Consider the following 19002-nt stretch of genomic DNA (forward strand, 5'->3'; position numbering starts at 1 on the left):
TTCAGGCGTTATACAAAAACTAATACAAAATGCCTATTTATCACCAAAATTGGTAAATGTATGTACCTAAATGTCTATTACAGCTGCTATGGAATGTATCTAGGTGACCTGGAGATACAGCCGGATTATACAGGGTGGAAACGAGAAGTTACAAAATCCAAAAATTCAATGTTACCAGCTTCCATAATCTGTAACCTATTATTGGTACCATTTGAAAGAGCTCGTGAAGCACTTTCAGAATCAGTAACTAGTTTTTCGATATCTTGTATAGTTTAGAAATAATCGAGTGAGATCACTTATCGTTCCATATTATTATGTATAACCACCCTGTATAATCCGGCTGTATCTCCAGGTCACCTAGATACATTCCATAGCAGCTGTAATAGACATTTAGGTACATACATTTACCAATTTTGGTGATAAATAGGCATTTTGTATTAGTTTTTGTATAACGCCTGAACAAAAACAAAGGGTAATATTTTGGTGTTATACATAGATTTCGAATATAAAAAATATATAATTTAACTAATTGAAACATGACAAAAAAACTGAGGTATGTCTCGTTTCTGTCGGGTCTGGGTTTTTTTTGTATGGGGCGTGACCGTTCTTCTTTATATTATTGGCAACAAATTGCTCTTTTACATTGTATTGAAAACAACATTGCCGGGCCATTGACTAGTGGAAATCATTATGCAAGGTGCAAGCGATACCCGGGCGTCGAACCCCGGACTTGTAAAGTGACCTTGCCCGACCAACGGCCTACAGGGCTCTAAGACGTATGACAAAGAGAGATAGATAACAGCCTAAATGTAGAAACATTTTTACAATGTTTGCATATAATTAAGTAAGTACATAAAATATGAAGTAACAAGTTTATCAATTAAATGACTTTGTTATGACTGTACTTTTTTCTAATCCGTAATCCAAATAGTCCGCCTGGATTATATCACTAAAACTGTGGTTGCAGGTTCGAATCCCACTGGGAGCAATTGTTAGCAAGATGAGCACGAGCATTCTCAGGTATGGGACAAACTTGACCTTCACTGGTTGAGTTTTTTTTGGCGTTCAAGCTGTAAGTCCTGGCTACACAGGAGTTGCAGCGGTGGGAACGAGAGGTGGGAATAGTCCAGTACATGATTATATTTTTGATGCCACAGAACTATTCTTAGTGTGATGGAGGTGAAAAATTATGAAACGCACTTTTTATTAAAGGTATTTTTGGAAATATTTTTCAATGCATATTTTAAAAATGTTGGACAATATCACTCTGTCTACGTGAGTGTCACATTAACTATGAGTTAAACTTTTGTGCATTATTCCCTTACACTAGTATGGGCTTTATTCCTTTCCTTACACTCTGTAATTTGTTTTCGATTCACTCGGCGGCTATAAATAGACTTTCAGTCCAACTAGCTGGTCATCACTGAAACCTTAAGGTTCACACAACGATTGCCATGAGTGAGGTTCGAACCTTGGACTTCGGACTGTGACGTCGGGCCCTTTGGACCGGAGTGCAAAGTCCACTCGCAGGGCTGCCAAAACCAATGTGCGCTATTCCAATAACTGCGATTTTGTATTGTATGTCGATTTAATTCTGCGCACAAAAAACTATACCGACATAGTATATTTTTAAATTAGATACCAAAGTGATTATGAACTAGGAAGGTAGGTACTTCTTCTTCTTTTTCTTATCGTGTCGACAACAAAACTACACAGTGTTAGCCCAAAACTCCGCCACAAGAGTGGCGTTGTCAGCAGCATTCATTAAATCCTCTTGCGTGCAGTTGTTGAGCACTCAGGGCACGACATCATGTGTTTTTAAAATGGGAGAATAGTGAAAACGAGAAAAAAGTCAGTTGTTCCATACAAAAGTTGCTGTCGATTCAAACAATACTGCTTCTTGATAGCACGATAGCCGAACGGTGAAGGGGTCGGAGTGGCTGACTCGAGATCCGAGGAACGCGGGTTCGAATCCCACCGCCGCTCGACTATTGTGGTGAGCCCACTCGTAACACAAGCTTATTTAGCTTAACACGGGGGGCTAACGGGACTATTAGTAATTTGTGCAATACAAATTGCTAATAATCTTAAAAAAAAAAGAAAATAACGAACATAACATCATTTGTAATTTGTAAGTAGTTTTGAACTTTGGAAAGTTAATTCCCAATTCAATCCCTATTAACTCTAAACGATAAAATAAGATCATGGCTGATTCATCGAAACCCAGTTCTAACTATCCAAAGCAAACTGTCTGATTGTGCAACCTACTCGTATATTTTATGAATTTTGCATTTATAATCCTGATAAATATGTATATCCCAAACATGTGACAAACAAGAAAATAACATGTTTGTTATTATGATATTCAAAGTTTTCGCAATTAAATTAGGCAATGAGTCACGTCTACTAATACTGCGGCGCATGCGCACAGTCTCGACCAGGGTTCCCTAGTGTGGTCTCCAGACGTAAACACGTGGCCAGACATAACACATCGCAGATGACATAATTATGACTACGCGTCAACCAAATGGACATTGATCGGCTATTTGGATCAGGACTTATTGTTGATACGATTTGAACTGTACCTCTATCACGAAAAACTTTCGACTTCGAATCGTTTGCGTATTCGAATTGCCATGTGTAAGAATTATATATTCAAATGTGTAAGAATTATAGCCCAAATAGATAATACACAAAGCTGTAAACCATATTTCAAAAAATACAAATTAATGACTCTAACATCAATATACATACACGATTTATGTTCATTTGTTTATAAAAACATAAATTCATTCCAAAAAAAAATGCAAGACACCCATAACGTAAACACTCGTCATAAAGAAAAACTATGCCTACCATACTCGAGAATTAAAATGCTGAATAGCAGCCCATACTATATGGCCATCAAGCTATACAATAAATTACCACTGGAAATAAAAAACGAACAAAAGTACACAATTTTTAACAACAAGCTAAAACAATTCTTAATAAATAACTGCTACTACAAACTAGACGAATATTTAAATAACAAACCCTATAAAACAACATATAAATAATACAACAAACTAACTTTTCAACCGACTTCAAAAAAGGAGGAGGTTCTCAATTCGACCCGTACGTTTTTTTTTTTTTCTATGTTTGTTACGCGATAACTCCGCCAATTATGAACCGATTTGAACAAATCTTTTTTCGGCGTATAGGTAATACCTCAAGGGTGGTCCCATTTAAATTTAATAATAGAAAAAACAACCCCCAAGGGTGGAAAATTGGGGATGAACTTTTTTATACGCAATATCTCCGCCGATTATAAATCAATTTGACTGATTATTTTTTTGTTGAATAGGTATTATCAAAAGGGTGGTTTCATGCGAATTTGAAGAAAATATTTCACCCCCAAGGGTGGAAAATTGGGGATGAACTTTTTTATACGCAATATTTTTAATTTTTAGTTTTTTTTTGTGTTCACGCATTTGAAGTCGGTTTTTTTTTTTTTTAAAGTTATTATACTTTTTAATTTTTTATTAAAATACCTCATTATGGCGCTCTGAGTATTTAGCAAATATATTATATATAACATAATATATTATATTCAATAGAATATTTGATTTAATATTAATGTAACACTCATACTTACTTACTTATTTATAAAAATAAATAATGTAGCCCTCCCATCAAACTTTTGCAATGCCTTAACTAGGTAACTAAGTAATAAGCACTCATGTATTAATGATAAGACCTTTAATGTACACTTGGTAGGCAAATAAACAATTTGAATTTGAATTTGAATTTGAATTTGCCATTAAAAATTTTTTTATGAAAACTTAAACAGAGCGCCGCGCCCTGTGAACGTGACGTAAAGTGAACTTAGTTATGGAGAAATGGTAGCATGAAACTAATTTTAACAATCAAGATCGACACGTTATCGCTGAATTCGAAGGCTGGGTATCGAATACGCAAACGATTCGAAGATGAAAGTTTTTCAGTACGTAAGTATATTAGTTTTTGGATCGCTGACGAGACAAATCGACGAAATGTGTGAATAAATGCCGCTCCAATATCGCCGTAGGAACCGACTTAATTTTTTTTATTAAGTTAACAAGCACTTATCTGCCCAATAAATGCCTATTCACTCTCGCCTTAGCAAGCTATGTGAATGCTATTGTTGTTGCATAAAGCTTATCTTATTTAAAATAGTTGTATGAAGAATGCAGTTTAATTTGTTATCTTTCACCTTTATCACCTTATCTATTCCGGCTAGTCTGGAATCTCTATTCTTTCACCCGTATTCACAAACATTACTAGTATAGAGGTCTCACAGTGCGTGTGGACGCACAGGGTCTCAAAAACCTATTTATTGACAATACTTGAGTGGCGGAATGGCACACACGAACCAACACAGAGCTCTATTCAACGCTGTGCGTTCGACTACGCATAACGTGTTAGATGTTGTACAAAGGTAGTTCTCTCGACGGCAAAGCGACAATTTTTTTTTTAAATTTATGTGTGTATCTTTTGGGACAGCCCTGCGATGCTTTTATAGACTGATAGCGAGAAGTCCGACAAGGGCTGATTGTGGGCACGACACGCGCCCACCGCGTGAACTTGACTGCGGCATACTGATACATGGGAAAAACATGATTTAACACGAAGAGGAATATTTTATGGTATAGTAACCTTATTTGCGACTAATCATGGCTAAAAAAGGATAAAGTATATAAATGTATTTATCTACCTAGCTCGCACATCTTACATTCTCTGTAATTTGTATTTCCTGTAATAAAAAAAGGCAACGGCGGCTGAGTTGCTCTCGCCACTCCTAAGCAATTAAAAAATTTCTCAAAATGGTGGTAGGATAAAAAATATTGGAAAGCGTAGGTATATTCTAGTTCCTAGACAAAATAAATAGAGTTACATATAAGGCGATACGAAGGTTTTCTTTACGTGAAAGTATACAAATAAATATTACTCGTAGAATTAAAACCTCGTGTCACCATGATTATGCGATATATCGAACAGCAGTATCATAGCTTAGTTAATAAATAGCAAATGTAATGTTTTCTGAATTCGTGTTATTTTTAGCTCGCGGCATGGCGCAATAAAAGCTCCCAGTTTCAATTCGCAGCTTAATGGACGCCGCGGGCGGCGTGATGTCACACGGACTACATGGATGGCCTGAAAAATTGCTTGTTTTCTAAAGCTTAACGTTATAACATAGCTTTAGTGTGGGATAGCACTTTGGCAGAATGTCCAGCTCCGATTTTTGGTCAGGTTTTGAATTTTTCAATATTTTCAGAGCGCTCCAGAATACAAAATTTCCAAGTTTGTTTTGCATGCCATGAGCCACTTCATCACTGTTGCTGATGAGGCTTGTACACGTCCTAAATCTAGCTTGCCCTACCACTACTTCGGAGACAATATAGGGGCTGGTGCAGAGAAGAAGTGGCGGAAAAAACTCATGCCCGTTTTCACCAATCAATCCTTAAAATAGTAACACATAAAAAGAATTTTGTTTTCATAGAGGTCACTTAAAAATTAGGGAATAATGGTGAAAACAGGCCTTCCAATATTACACTAAAACTTGGGTAAAAACTTTGGGAATTGCTTAAGATGATGAGTAGGTAGGTACCAATAAACATAACTTTCATTTACTGGTCGAAGCAACTCGTGGCACCTTACCACAGTTAGTTCCAAGTGTGTAAACACAAGGGTCTTACTTGGCCAGAAGATGTTTATACTCTACATGTACGTAACTCCTCATGTCCTTCCCCGTCACTCTACTTAAGATACAGCTACGTATGAAAGAGATAGAGAGAGAGATATGTATAAATTTATGGGGGTTGTTTTTCAGGGTAGCGCCCCCAGTGACTAATGAGCGACCTTGGCCCGCTGTCGATATTGGGTGGGGGGCTGTCATCGGCCCACCTTTGTATATCTTTAGTACGGCGGGCGCCGATGGGGATGTGGTAGGTATATCTTTTTAATAAGTATGATGTACAATTTTGTGAGTATGAACGTACGGACGGAACGAACGGGCATAAAGTTGACTTCCTCTTTAAAAAATCTTGGGCATCGAAAAATAATGCCTTCAAATTGTTTTAATGTTAACAATCAGAAGAATTTCAGCAACTTCTCCATTTATTTAAAGGATTCTTCGTCTTAGTCGTTTTTCAGGAATTCGAATAGGCTAACTAAGAAGCCGTCACTCTTCTCAGCGCCAGCCAGACGGCGCTGAAAGACCTCAGTCACCTCTTTTTTATTACAGGAAATAAAATTAACATGATATACCTACAAATTCTTAATTGTGACTAACTAGGTAATTGTAATAGAGTCCATGTAATGTACTGTACTGTAATAGGTATGTACTCTTGTGATTTATCTCAAAGCATTTCTTTGAGCTTTTAAAGTTGGACACATGAAGATGTTACAATTCATTCCCCGAAACTAAAGCGCATGGCAAGTAAGTATAATCTAAAATCTTTCCTAAATATATTTAGATGTGTTAGAAGATCTTATTTGCTTATGAACCAGCTGTTTTCGAGAAATATCCGCCGCCGCCGTCCGCTTGCGAGTGTTAATTGAGAAGTCAAAGAACATTATTACATATTTGTATATTTTTATATGGAATAGACGGAATTATTTTGGTCATTGTTTATTTATGAATAAGTAGGTAAAGGTTATTTTGATATAAAGGCTTTAGATGACTTAAAACGTTTTATATCCAACATAAAGTAACTACCATATTATTTTTCAAAATTACTTATTATTCACGCACGATAACACCATGTATTTCACCCAAAGATTTCTTGAATAGATCTCCAAAACTAAGATCAGTTATTTATACCAACTCCACATTAAAACAAACACCCTGTATAGATTACCTAGACAAACCCAATCTACTTCGATCACAATCATCATTAAAAGATGGCGTAGATACCCCGGTCTCTAGTCTCACCGCGCAGTCCCTGCGAGACGTCGAATCCGCAACACGCGTTCACCGAACACCATCACTACTCAGTGCTATCTAGTACGGCCGACCGCGCGCCCGCCCAGTCAGTCCCGCGTTCCCTCGCAACTCCAATGCATACATACCGCGCGCGAGTCAAATTAAAGTGACCGAACAAATGGGATAAAAAGCCAAACTATTTCAAACGGTGATCTTAAGCAAAGACATTACTGATTTTCGTGTGATACTAGTTGATAAGTTAGTTACGTTAATTAGATTTAAGTAGTGTTTACTTTGTGAGTGTACATGTGTTGCAAAATGGAAGAGCACGGAGGTAAATATATTTTGTTTTATTTAATTCACTTTGCTAATTACTTTAATTACATGACAAAGTTTCTTAAGAAATATTCGTGACTCTAATGAATTTTCATTCTGACCCATTATCATTCTTAAAATAAATAATAAGAATTTTCGAATGATGCAAATGAAAAGAGCATTAAATTAATTAAGTAATTAAATTGTGATTTTTGTACATAACTCTTAATGCACATTGAACATGATTTTCACTTGAAATAAATCGGCTGCTTTATTTCAAGAGACGTGAACATTTCTGTGTACATAATTTAAAAAACCTGTTGTGCACTTTGCGAAAAAATTTAAATCTGAAGATCGCCGAAACAAAATCGCCATTTTGTCCAATATCCGTGCCAATAAAGCGATTTTGCAAAGTTGCAATGCTATTTATATACCACTTATTTGCACCAGTAAATAACACAAACACGGCAATAAACTCCATTGTATTTGACATTATATGCGGTCGCCGGCGAGAGAAATGTCCAGTGAGCGTTGTAAATACTCGGAATGTACATTTCAAGAGTTTAATTTGGAAGTCATCGATAAATACCGCAAGTTTAAGCACTCAAAAGTTAAATATTTGAAATCCTATAGACTTCAGATAAAGAACGTTCCTTTAGGGCCTGTAATAGCTGTGTTAATAAAAAAGTACATAAACTTTTGCTACACTAATGTGCTTACAACCAGTCATGTGACAGATAAGGGAGAATAAATAGATACTTCGATTAAAAACTGGAGCTTCGGGAAGTTATATTGCTCGTGACGAAAGTACATTTATCAACAGCTGTCTCTTCGACGCAGAAATCGTAAAAGAGAAGTAATTGATAATATTCTTTATGTTCATGTCCAATATCGTAAACTCTACCCTCTTCATTTCATCTTGGATGCGTTGCCCATTGTTGATCTAAAATCAAAAGCCGGTGGTTTTTCTAATCCAGTTTCAGTAATCTCTACCTCAAGCCAGGATTTAACAAATCACTCAACAATTATAACTATACTATCCTAAAATCACCTAAGTAATTTGGTATTGAATGGTGAACACGTCTTTTTAATAACATTTTATGTTTCTATGTCAAAATAAACTGTATAAAATAAGTCGCATTTCGTGTAATCATAAATCATAAGCAAAGTACTTTATTCTAAAACAATCCTGTCACAAAACCCAGCCTCATAAAATGGATAACGTCACTTTTTATTAATAGTGCATTTGACCGCTCTCTACATCGCTTAGGAGTGAAATTGGCAAACTTCAAACGTTTGATGATGATAATTATTATTCTGATGTTCTTATTTCAGTCGTCTGCCTTGACTCTGAAACTAAAATACAGCAGACGCTGTCTGGCATGGCATTTCACTGAGCGATAAGGCCGATGGCGTTTTACCTAAAATCTAAATTCTTATCTTAATATCTTCTATGGTAAAACTAACATTAATGCTAACCTATCCCTTCCCGTTTTTAAATAAATCAATTATTAGCTTAAACAGGTAGGCTCTGATAGTTCGAGTTGCTCAATCTGTCTGAAAATCTTACAAAACGTTACAAAAGATCTATCATCATCATTATCATTTTTTGCTGTTTCAAAGTCAAAGTCAAAGTCAAAAAAAAGTCAAAGTCAAAAAGTCAAAAAAGTCAAAATTTCATCATGACTGTCAAAGTTTCGTGTATACGCTCGCACTTTTTGATTACTTCCCTTCTTTCTGAAGAATCGCCCGCTACGCTAACACTGTCCATTAACGCTCGGACTTATTATGAAAACATTTTTCTACCACAAACTCGACTGCACTTGTTTCGCTGGATAATTCTAGAAATTCTCGAAGCGTCATGTAGAGGCTGTTTTTCAAACTCGATGATGTCATTTCGGAAGGGATCGATGGTTTAATCCGTTTATCAATGAAATTCTTGATGAATTAAAACAGGGACGCGTGTTAGTACAAATAATGTGACTAAGTTGTAGCTGAGCATTACTTGACAAGATTTTTGTAGATAAGGTTTTGAAAGAAATAGGGTATTAAATTGATTATAAAATATTGAGAACGCATATTTTGTATCGGACGTTACTTATGTATAAAGTTGCGTGAGTATAATGCAGTTTGAATGATTTATTATATTCTATTTAATTAGAGACAATTTGTAGAAACAAATACAGCTGAATAAGGAACCTTTTTGCTTTTCAAGATGGTTCAATATTGAACAAGGTTTGCACAAAAATCGTTAATGATCTACGAAAATTAATAATTAATAGTTTATTTATACATTTAGTGGTTCAAGTGCAGTGGCCTACAAGGGCGGTGGCTACGCGAGTGACGTCAGGCGTCTACGACGTAGCGCGTAGCTCGTAGCCGCTACGACTCCGAATTTGCGTAGTAAGGAAATGAAAATGAATAAATAATAATAAATTTAGAAGGGAAGAAAGAAAGAAGAGAACCTTTTTTAATGTAAACACAATATTTTTTCGTTTGTATGTTTGATTGGAAACTCAATAAATCATAAAATTCTTTAAGAAGAAGCTTAGATAAACTTTAACTATGACTTTTACTAGATTTAAATGTACTCACGTACCTACATTATCAGTATTTATATGGGTCATATATTAATATTAACTCAACACTTATCGAAATTAACTATTATTTTGAAGTTTAAAGAAAATACTAGCTTTGATAAATACGGGGTTTAGCAACAGTTGTCATTATTTATAAGGAATGATTTACAAAATTTTGGTTAAATTTAAAAAAATACAACAACAAATCATTCAAAATATCTCAATCGATCCGGTATTGATTATTGTGTACCAGTTTAATAGACAAACGTCGCGTAGGTACATGAACAGCGTCGCGTCCGATATTTGGCGCACGCGCATGTATCGGTAATAATAGATCTTTCATTGAGGCGAGTGTCACCGCCGGTTTGTAAACAACACGCGTTACATTTGCTAGCTTTGAGAATGTACGATAAAATATACATTATGAAACTCAACAAAAAAAATACAAATCCTTCATCGTTTAAGTCTATTTTAAATGTTAACCAGGAGATCACAAGTAGTTAAGAAATAAGTTTTATTGCAATTTTGGGTTAAAATACTGTGTCGCACGCAAGCGTATGTGTATGTAATAAAATAGCATCTCATGACCCTTCAGTAGTATCATTATTATCGAACGTTTCGTGATTATTTTATTTAATTTGACTATTCATCCTGCTGGGAAAATGCCTGTCAATCACACTACTCCAGTGTGTTGTGTTGACCACTGTTAGAGGGTAAAGTCTTTCTTGTTTATTTTATTACTCATACGAAATTCGATAGTCAAGTGCAAGTGTAACTGCCCCACTGATAAAATTAATAAAAAGAAAAGATAATTATGTTGCAATTATTTTACAAACATGTTTACATAATTGGCGAAAGCAGGTCAAAAACTTATTAATTACCTTCCAATCGGTATTTGGACAGATCAGACGGCCCAAGACCCTATTATCTGGAGTCAACCGAACGTATCTGACAGTAATGTCACCCGAGCATCGACTCCGGCGCATCTTGTTGACATAATACGCTTTCTACGTTTTGCTAATGATTTATTTTGTCTACGAAAGGTGAATGTCATATCGTATTTAAAAGTTTAAAAATTCTTGAGAGTTATTACGGAAAATTAAGTTCAAAGTTCGTGAAAATGAATGAAAATATGCTTAGGCATGCTGAAGTTCGAATATAATGTATTTTTAGAGTGACTAGTTAAAAATAATAAAACATTATCCTCATATTGTTGTAATTGCTATAGATAATTAGGCTTACTTTATCTAAGGTACAAATCTATAATTTTCTAGGCAAATCCGTTAATGCTCACATGTTTTTTAATCAAATCATAGTAATTTAATCCTAATGTTATCCTGTGTTTACCAGGATTATAATATTACTAAGTAGTGTACTTAACAAGTAATTGTAAGCCCTTCAGCCCTACAATCTTAATCTTTTTGTTAGTTTCAAATCATTCGATTGATAAAAAACAATTTTAAGGCGGAAATTGAATGTCTTCAAGGTTCCGTAGTTTACCGTAAATAAATGACACATAGTACTCGTATGTAAAACTATAGCAAACTCCTTTTAAGAGAGTGTAGAGCGCAGCTAGTAAATAATACATCCACCTTAAACAGATTATATAGTTACAAGAAGTTTTTAATAATAGGTACGAGTACCTAGCTAAAATGTAGGTGTGGTGTGTGGTGAGAAATAAATATTTTCAATTAATTAACGTTTTGTGCATTTTAACCTCACATAAATAGGAGTAGGTAGCATGATAAAACACGAAATTGGACTTTCATCTTGGTAAATTATAACGAGCCAGCCCAGAAATATATCGTCATGATTACATCAGTTTTTTGCAAAGTCCATGAGCCATCACTATCAGTAGCAATCCCACAGTTTACAACACCTTCAAAATCAATTCCAGATTACACATGTTCAACACAAATCCTTGTTGATAAAATCACAATTATCGTAGGATTTGTTCAGATAATTTTAATTCCACAAAAATGGCTGATAAGCAGTGATATTGGCAGCGAATTCACGTGCTTTGAGGTGCAGTTTTATAAATTGTAAAAATAAAATACCTAACTACCAACAAGGGCAATAAAACTATATCTATAACGCGATTGACTGACTGACTCACGCACTCATCACGAAATCTCAGTAACTACAAGTGGTAGGAGTCCCAAATTTTACATGGGGGTTCCTTTTAGAACGTAGGTGTTCACTAAGAACGTATTTTACGAAACTCCACCCCTAAGGGGGAAAAACGGGATCCACGCGTACGAGCTCGCGGGTGGCCGCTAGTTTATAATAAAATTGTTGCATTAGTGATGCAATGTAACCGATGTTCAGTTAATGAAGTCTATTTATTTTTTCAAACATATCTAGTTTAGTTTCTTATATCCGTCTATGTTTGGACGAAGTGCCAATGCCATTATTATGGAGGTAAATGTAATTTTAAGTCCAATTTTATATAAAAAAAAAATGTCTGAATACCACTGAAGTGAGCGTCCGAAAGACGTTGTCACGCGTACGCGAAGGTTGCAGACCCATCAAGTGTAATTACATATTAGAAATTGTAACGTTAAACATGCACGATTAAATAAAAACGTTAAATCATCAAACAAGTTTATGAATCATTACTTTTATCAACTGCCTTAGTTCAATGATGAAAAGTTGATTACTCAGAAGCACATGGATGCTATCGTATTTACCTTTACACCCAGGCTCACGTCACTACTCGAGGTTGATTATGTTTTATATCAAATTAAACCATTATAGGTTACTGTCCTAGGGATAATCACCTTCAATTATGATAGATTGATCAATATTTTGTCACTTGATACACTTTTTTTTAGCTTTTCATTACATAATAATCACTCAAAATTCAGGTAGGCATAAATAGCTTTCCTATAAAGCAATATTTCCAAATTGACCATGTATTTGACCATTGACATTTTTTTCTCTTGTTCAGTGTTTCTTTATATTATTTAATTTATAAACTGCATTTATTTTATCTGTGACTTAAGTATTTGATACGTTTATTTTATTTTTATTTTTAAGCTTGTGAGCGCTTTGGACCTGCTCTGTAAGCTCAAGTGTTTTGCATCAATAAATAAATAAAAGGAAGAATGGTTTGTCGCCTCCAGGGTTCAGCGTTCAGCGGTAAGAGTTAGAGAGGCTCTACCAGTCAAAAGTTTTGATTGTCAAATGTGGTAAACGAAAAAAATTACATCGTTTCTTAATTTCTTCCTAACTATGTATATTTGATAGGATATTGCAGACTTGAATTAACTTTAAAGAACAAGATTCCGTGCTTCGGATGTAGTGTGCAGTGTACCTTGCTTTGAGCCGTCTGCTTCAGTAGTTGTTAAACCACACGATAGCAAAAGAAAGGGTTAATTAGGTCTTAGACGAGGGTTTTTACATCCCACACGAATAGTAGTAGTAATAGTACGCATTTCAATGATAGCATAAGTCTATAAATCATTCAATTGTTTTTCATAGAGTCGGTAATTATTGTAATTTAGAAGCAATATTGCTGTTACACTTTTATTGTGTAGCAATAAAAACTTATCGGACAGCAATAATGCGCTATAAAGTGTGCTCATCCTGGCTTCCTTGAAATCTTATTGGGTGTACCTACTATATTTGCATTGAGTGAAATGTAGTATAAATCATGTTTAGATAGATCTTCTTCTTCTTCTTCTTCTTTTCAGCCAAATGACGTCCACTGCTGGACAAAGGCCTCCCCCAAGGTTTTCCACAATGAACGGTCCTGCGCTGCCCGCATCCAGGCTCTTCCCGCGACCTTTACCAGATCGTCGGTCCACCTAGTAGGAGGCCTGCCCACGCTACGTCTTCCAGCCCGTGGTCGCCACTCGAGAACTTTCCTGCCCCAACGGCCATCGTCTCTACGAGCTATGTGCCCCGCCCACTGCCACTTGATTTTAGCAATTCTGCGAGCTATGTCGGTTACTTTGGTTCTCCTGCGGATCTCCTCATTTCTGATTCGATCGATTAGATAGATCGATTAGATAGATCTAAGTTACAAATATTAGCATGTACAAATACGAAGCGACGATAGCCGAGCAGTGTAGGTACAAGGTATGGGGCTGGCCGACTCGTGATCCGAGGAACGCGGACTATTTGGTGAATCCACTCATAACACAAGCATATTTAGCTTACTATAAGGGTTTAACAGGATTTACAAATTGAAATTCTTAAAAAAATACGTGTGATCTAGGTAGTACTTGATGCAATAAATAAAAAATGCAGTAAAATTAAAAGTCAATTCCACAGTCCACCGATTTCTTTTATTTTATCAACCACTGATTAAAATTTCGTTATTCAGAATATTGGCATTCAGACAGCAAGGCAGTGGCTTCACATACTGCTAATTAGTCGCAGCTATCTGTCAGATAAGATTAAATTAATTAGCGTATGATTAAGGGCTACTTAATCCCCTTATTTTCGACACGTACATGTGTTTCGTGAGATTAGTTCGTTATCAGTTGTCTGTGATTTGATTGAAACGTGTTTTTTATTGAATTAGGTAAAGGTCTTTCATGTTTCAGGATTTTTATGTTGTTAGTAATTTATCAGACTAAAAATCTTAAAAATAACTTATATTGGAAGTGGTTAATTTATTGTCTGCCAATCATATTTTTGTCTACCTACTCGCTTTTGTACTACGACGAGATCTTTGTCTTTCCTTAAACCATTACAAAACTTGTACATAATAATTACACAAAAAGAAAAAACTTTGTCCTGTAGCTAGAAAAATCGAGCCTTAGGTATCATTAGAAAGGATCTATTCAAGTTCTAAAGGTTTAGGATCTCACTTTCACGCGTGTCCTGTCTAATTCTTATATTTTTCAGACTTTTTCATTTATTTTGTTGGCCGATTTGATTTTTTTTCACACTCTATCTTATCTTAGCCTTAATACATTTTCGTCTGTAATATTTTAAAAACTTTAATATATCCTTTCTGCAATTATTAAGCCGACAATAACCGCTGGAGTGGTCATTACGTAGATAACAGATATGACGGAGGTTGTATGGTAGATAACACATGACGCTAATATGGGAAGTGTTTGGAGTCGCAGTCGCCGATATGGGGAATTAGCGCCTCTAATTTTCACGTTAAAGCTCAAATTGCTGAACGATAAAGTGATAGCATTAGTATTGGCACGTATGTGTGTAGTCTGGCAGATATTTATCGTGATAAGATACGGTAATGATGGAAATGTGTATGATTTGTGACAGGAAGTTCACTTTACTGAATAGGATTTTACCGCCTAACGCTGGGGCGGCTAGGGCGGTTAAAATTCACTGGCTTCCCAAAACTTAAAGCTCATTAATCTAGCCACAGATGGATGAGAGCTTATTCACGCTACGACTTCTAATTAATTCGTCGCAACTCGAGAACTTTTCCTCCCCAACACGGTTGTGTCTGTTCTGCGAACGATGCGCCTTGCATCAACCGGTGACATCTGGTCTTATGCAATGTTATTCTAACCACATCCAGATCCAAATTTTAATAACCTACATTAACATTGCCGTCAACAGCAGATCATACTCAAAATAAAGTCATTTAGCATCCACTTTTTACCGGCCCAAACCAGATCCAGGCGGTTGCATCCAGAAAAATCTGGCCACACGAATGAGTTATTTATCTGGTCCCGCGGGTATGTTTCAATTAGTTTGATTGGTGCTAATAACTTGTTGTGGGATTAATCTAACATTAAAGCGACCGCGAATGCTATGTGGTAGCCGCATTCCTGCTTTGTTTTTGACCTTAGTTAAGTTCATTGTTGTTCTTTAATAGATATATGGGCAAAGATTATAATTATTGCGGCTGTGGGCTAGACAGACTGTCTGTAAACCTAGTTTATGTTATAACCTTCTCATAAAAGTTGATTGGTGTATTCTTTATGCTCTAGATTCTCACTAGCTGCAAGTGGATTAAATAATGTTCTGGACAATGTTCTGGATTAGGAACTAAGGCTGGTTTCTACACGTCTGAGGGATTCGCTTTGAGACTCTTATTTAGTACATATTTAGAGACACTGTAAAGTTATGAAGTACCTAGTGTAGTAAGATAAGGAAAAGCAAAAGAGATCCAATAATATCATAAACAATCGAATACCTACGTATAACAAAAAAAATTGACAAGCGGTTAAGAATATTTGTCTTTGATTTATGATAAGACCTATTTTCCTGAGTATTGATCATAGGTAGATTATGACAGTGATAAGGGGGATCCCCTAGCTTGCATTTCGTGAACCTTCATCTATTGTGTGAGTACAAAAATATTACGTAGGTCTGTAGGTACAACATACACAAAGTTATTTGATACTATATCCTAGAACCTGAATTTGCACAGAAATCGCCAACCGCTGGACCACGATGCTGGTACTACTCTACTGGAAATTAGAAATATTTTTAAGCTTCTTTAACTATAATGTTTTTAGTCTCGATCTATACAATAACTGTCGCCTTGATTGAGAGCTTTGTTTTGTGCGCACGCGCAAGTTGGCACGAACTTGACAAGGATTCCCAATCGCCCCACTGATGGCCAGTTATATGATCTTTATGATGACAGTGAAAGTGACAATTGGTAGCAATTACAGGAAAATGCAACTAGAAAAACAATTGAGTCATTTGGAATGGTACGAGCATAAAATCCGGCTTGGAATTTCGTAGTTGACTAGTCTGTCTTTTCCTCATCACGTTTTTCACTTGTCTTCCATTATTAAACTTTAAATAGAGATTAATTCATCGAAGATTTCAAAAAGAGATATCTTTAGGGGCATTAATTTACTAGCAATTATTTAGGTACTAGCTAAGGTGATAAAAAGGTATATTACGGAGACAGTATTTTATTTAATGTACATAATTGTATTAATGAATCACTATAAATAGGTATAGGATATTAGGGATTAAAATAATATTAGGGATGAGTTTTTCAAAAAGCAATAATTTAAAACAATTTGTCTTCAAAATAAGTACCTACGGTTACTGGGTTCGATTATAAAAATTAATCAATTCTCATTTCTACAAAATTCATAAACAAAGTTGACTTTTGTTTTACTGATCTACATACTTATAGCAAAGGTTATCAATTAGCTGCTTTTTAATATAACATAGTTAATACGTAATCGCGGGTCACTTTCACTTGGTGTTAATGGATGATTAAATAATCGTTATTCTACTCAAAGCAATTTATTTGTTATTGTTATAATCTTGCAATATTACTTAAGTAAAGTAGGTATCTAACCTTTGTAGTTACCTGATTCAAATAATGGCTGTGTAATTACTCTGGGAAGTCCAGTAATTTGCAAATGGCGAATTATTTAATAATAGTTGTTAATTTGTTAATAACAATAATTGAAACAATTATGCGTGAGATTTACTGGTGTACATAGATATATTTAATTTCTAAATTGGCACTGTAAATGTCATAACCAAAGGTTGATAATGATCGCTAGAATAGATTTGTAAATAGTATCATCTGCTACTTGCAAATAAAAGTAAATGAGAATGTTACAAAAATGAAAATGGGTCAATAAGCATATTACTTTCTTTATGAGCACATAAACTACCTACGTTGATGGAACAACGCTGGCTTCCAGCATAAAAAAAGGTAGAGCCACCAATGAGTCGTGGTTTTGAGTCTCCAAACCAGTCGATTCAAGTAAAAATCATGTTCAATACGAAAACTCTACACGTTGTTTACTACTTTTGTTCACCCCATGTTTACCTTTTAAAATTGCCTAAAAGCCGTGTAGCCGCGACGTGCGCGCGCGCACACAGCGCGTTGGCAGCCATTCTGATCTAATTCTGTGTTGGCAGAGACCAAGGACCGGCTGCAAAGGGCGCCGTTCGAGACCGCCCTGCACCACGCCGGTAAGTAAACAATGCTTTTTTAACGCCTTATATGGACATTTTTGTGTAAATTCATGCACAATGGTATAGTAGTGATAGATTGAAGTGTGTGTTACATAATAAAGCTCAAAACTTGATTCATTCTTAGTCGTATAATCTACGACTAAGAATGAATCGAGTTTTGAGCTTTGATCCATCCTGAATCCATTAAGAGGTAACTCTAACGAAAGTTTTCCAAAATTTTGACGTATGTTGACCGAATGTTGTAAACGTCAAGGGAATCACATGTACGATGAAATTTATAAAATAAAGTAAATTTAAAAATATTTTTTTTTATTGGCCGACACTTTTGATTTTTAACAAAAAATGTATGAATCGTCGATGAATTTTAGATCTCAAATACTCGACGCACAGTGGTGCTACAGCTTTGGTGCCATAGTAACAAATGCTAAGGCAGACGTATTCTGTCAGAATACAGCACTTTTATTTGTTGGCCGGCACTTTTGATTTTGGACCAAAAATATATGAAACGTGGATGATGTCCTTTCATTTAAATTGCAATAGTTAAAGTTCTACAAAAAGTTACAGTTTTCGATTCCTTGAATTTTCAAAAGTGAATTTTCTTCTGGGCCACCCTGTAGTTACTATCATTACGGTTAATACGATTATACCTATTTCACATTATAATCTAAGACCGTGCCGATAGCATAATAAAATCAGTACAACATTTCAGCCTAACGTAACGACTGAGCTATTTTGGACCTAGTTAGTTCTCTTGATTAGTACACTAGCAGTGTCTTGATGCCGTGGGCCGTGACCCCAGGGCGCGGCGACCCTCCCAGCTCCCCTATCTGCCTTTATCACCATCGTTTAGCTTTATACCCCTGGCAACGTCAGGTGGAGGCGGTGAATTGCCTTGATTGCTAGTGCCGGGTTCGAAGCCTAGTGGAGTCAATATGAAAAAAAAATAATTCTGAGTTGTTACTGGATATGTTGGGAGTCGCCATAATATGAAATATCGCAAAACTTTTTGCACCTACACAAAATATTAAATTTAATATCAGTAGGCCTAAGCAATTTAAGCACCCGTTAGATGTGGTACCTACTTATCCTATGTGAGAGTCAAAAGAAAATCACAGTAATGGTAAACAACACTCAAAACAAATTCATGAAAATTATAAATTCCCAAAAACTAAACATGTACTTGAATGCGGTTCCGAGGTAAAACTGTGTTATCGCTCAATCATTGGCGATAGCAAAAACAATACTTGTTATTCTCTCACGATGTTTTTCTAAATT

At 35.6% G+C, this 19002-nt stretch overlaps 1 protein-coding gene across 1 annotated transcript in view; it reads left to right on the forward strand.

Annotated features, from left to right (window-relative positions):
* The first annotated feature begins 6963 nt into the window (after nucleotides 1–6963).
* LOC135077047 (synaptic vesicle glycoprotein 2B-like) overlaps nucleotides 6964–19002 on the forward strand; it is a 45222-nt gene continuing 33183 nt past the window's right edge. The window contains exons 1-2 of the mRNA XM_063971642.1: nucleotides 6964–7277; nucleotides 17671–17724. Of these exons, the coding sequence (XP_063827712.1) occupies nucleotides 7250–7277; nucleotides 17671–17724 (82 nt within the window). The 5' untranslated portion in view covers nucleotides 6964–7249. The remainder of the gene's footprint in view (nucleotides 7278–17670; nucleotides 17725–19002) is intronic.

This window comes from Ostrinia nubilalis, chromosome 12 (assembly GCF_963855985.1).
Source record: "Ostrinia nubilalis chromosome 12, ilOstNubi1.1, whole genome shotgun sequence".
In the NCBI taxonomy this organism is placed as follows: domain Eukaryota; kingdom Metazoa; phylum Arthropoda; class Insecta; order Lepidoptera; family Crambidae; genus Ostrinia; species Ostrinia nubilalis.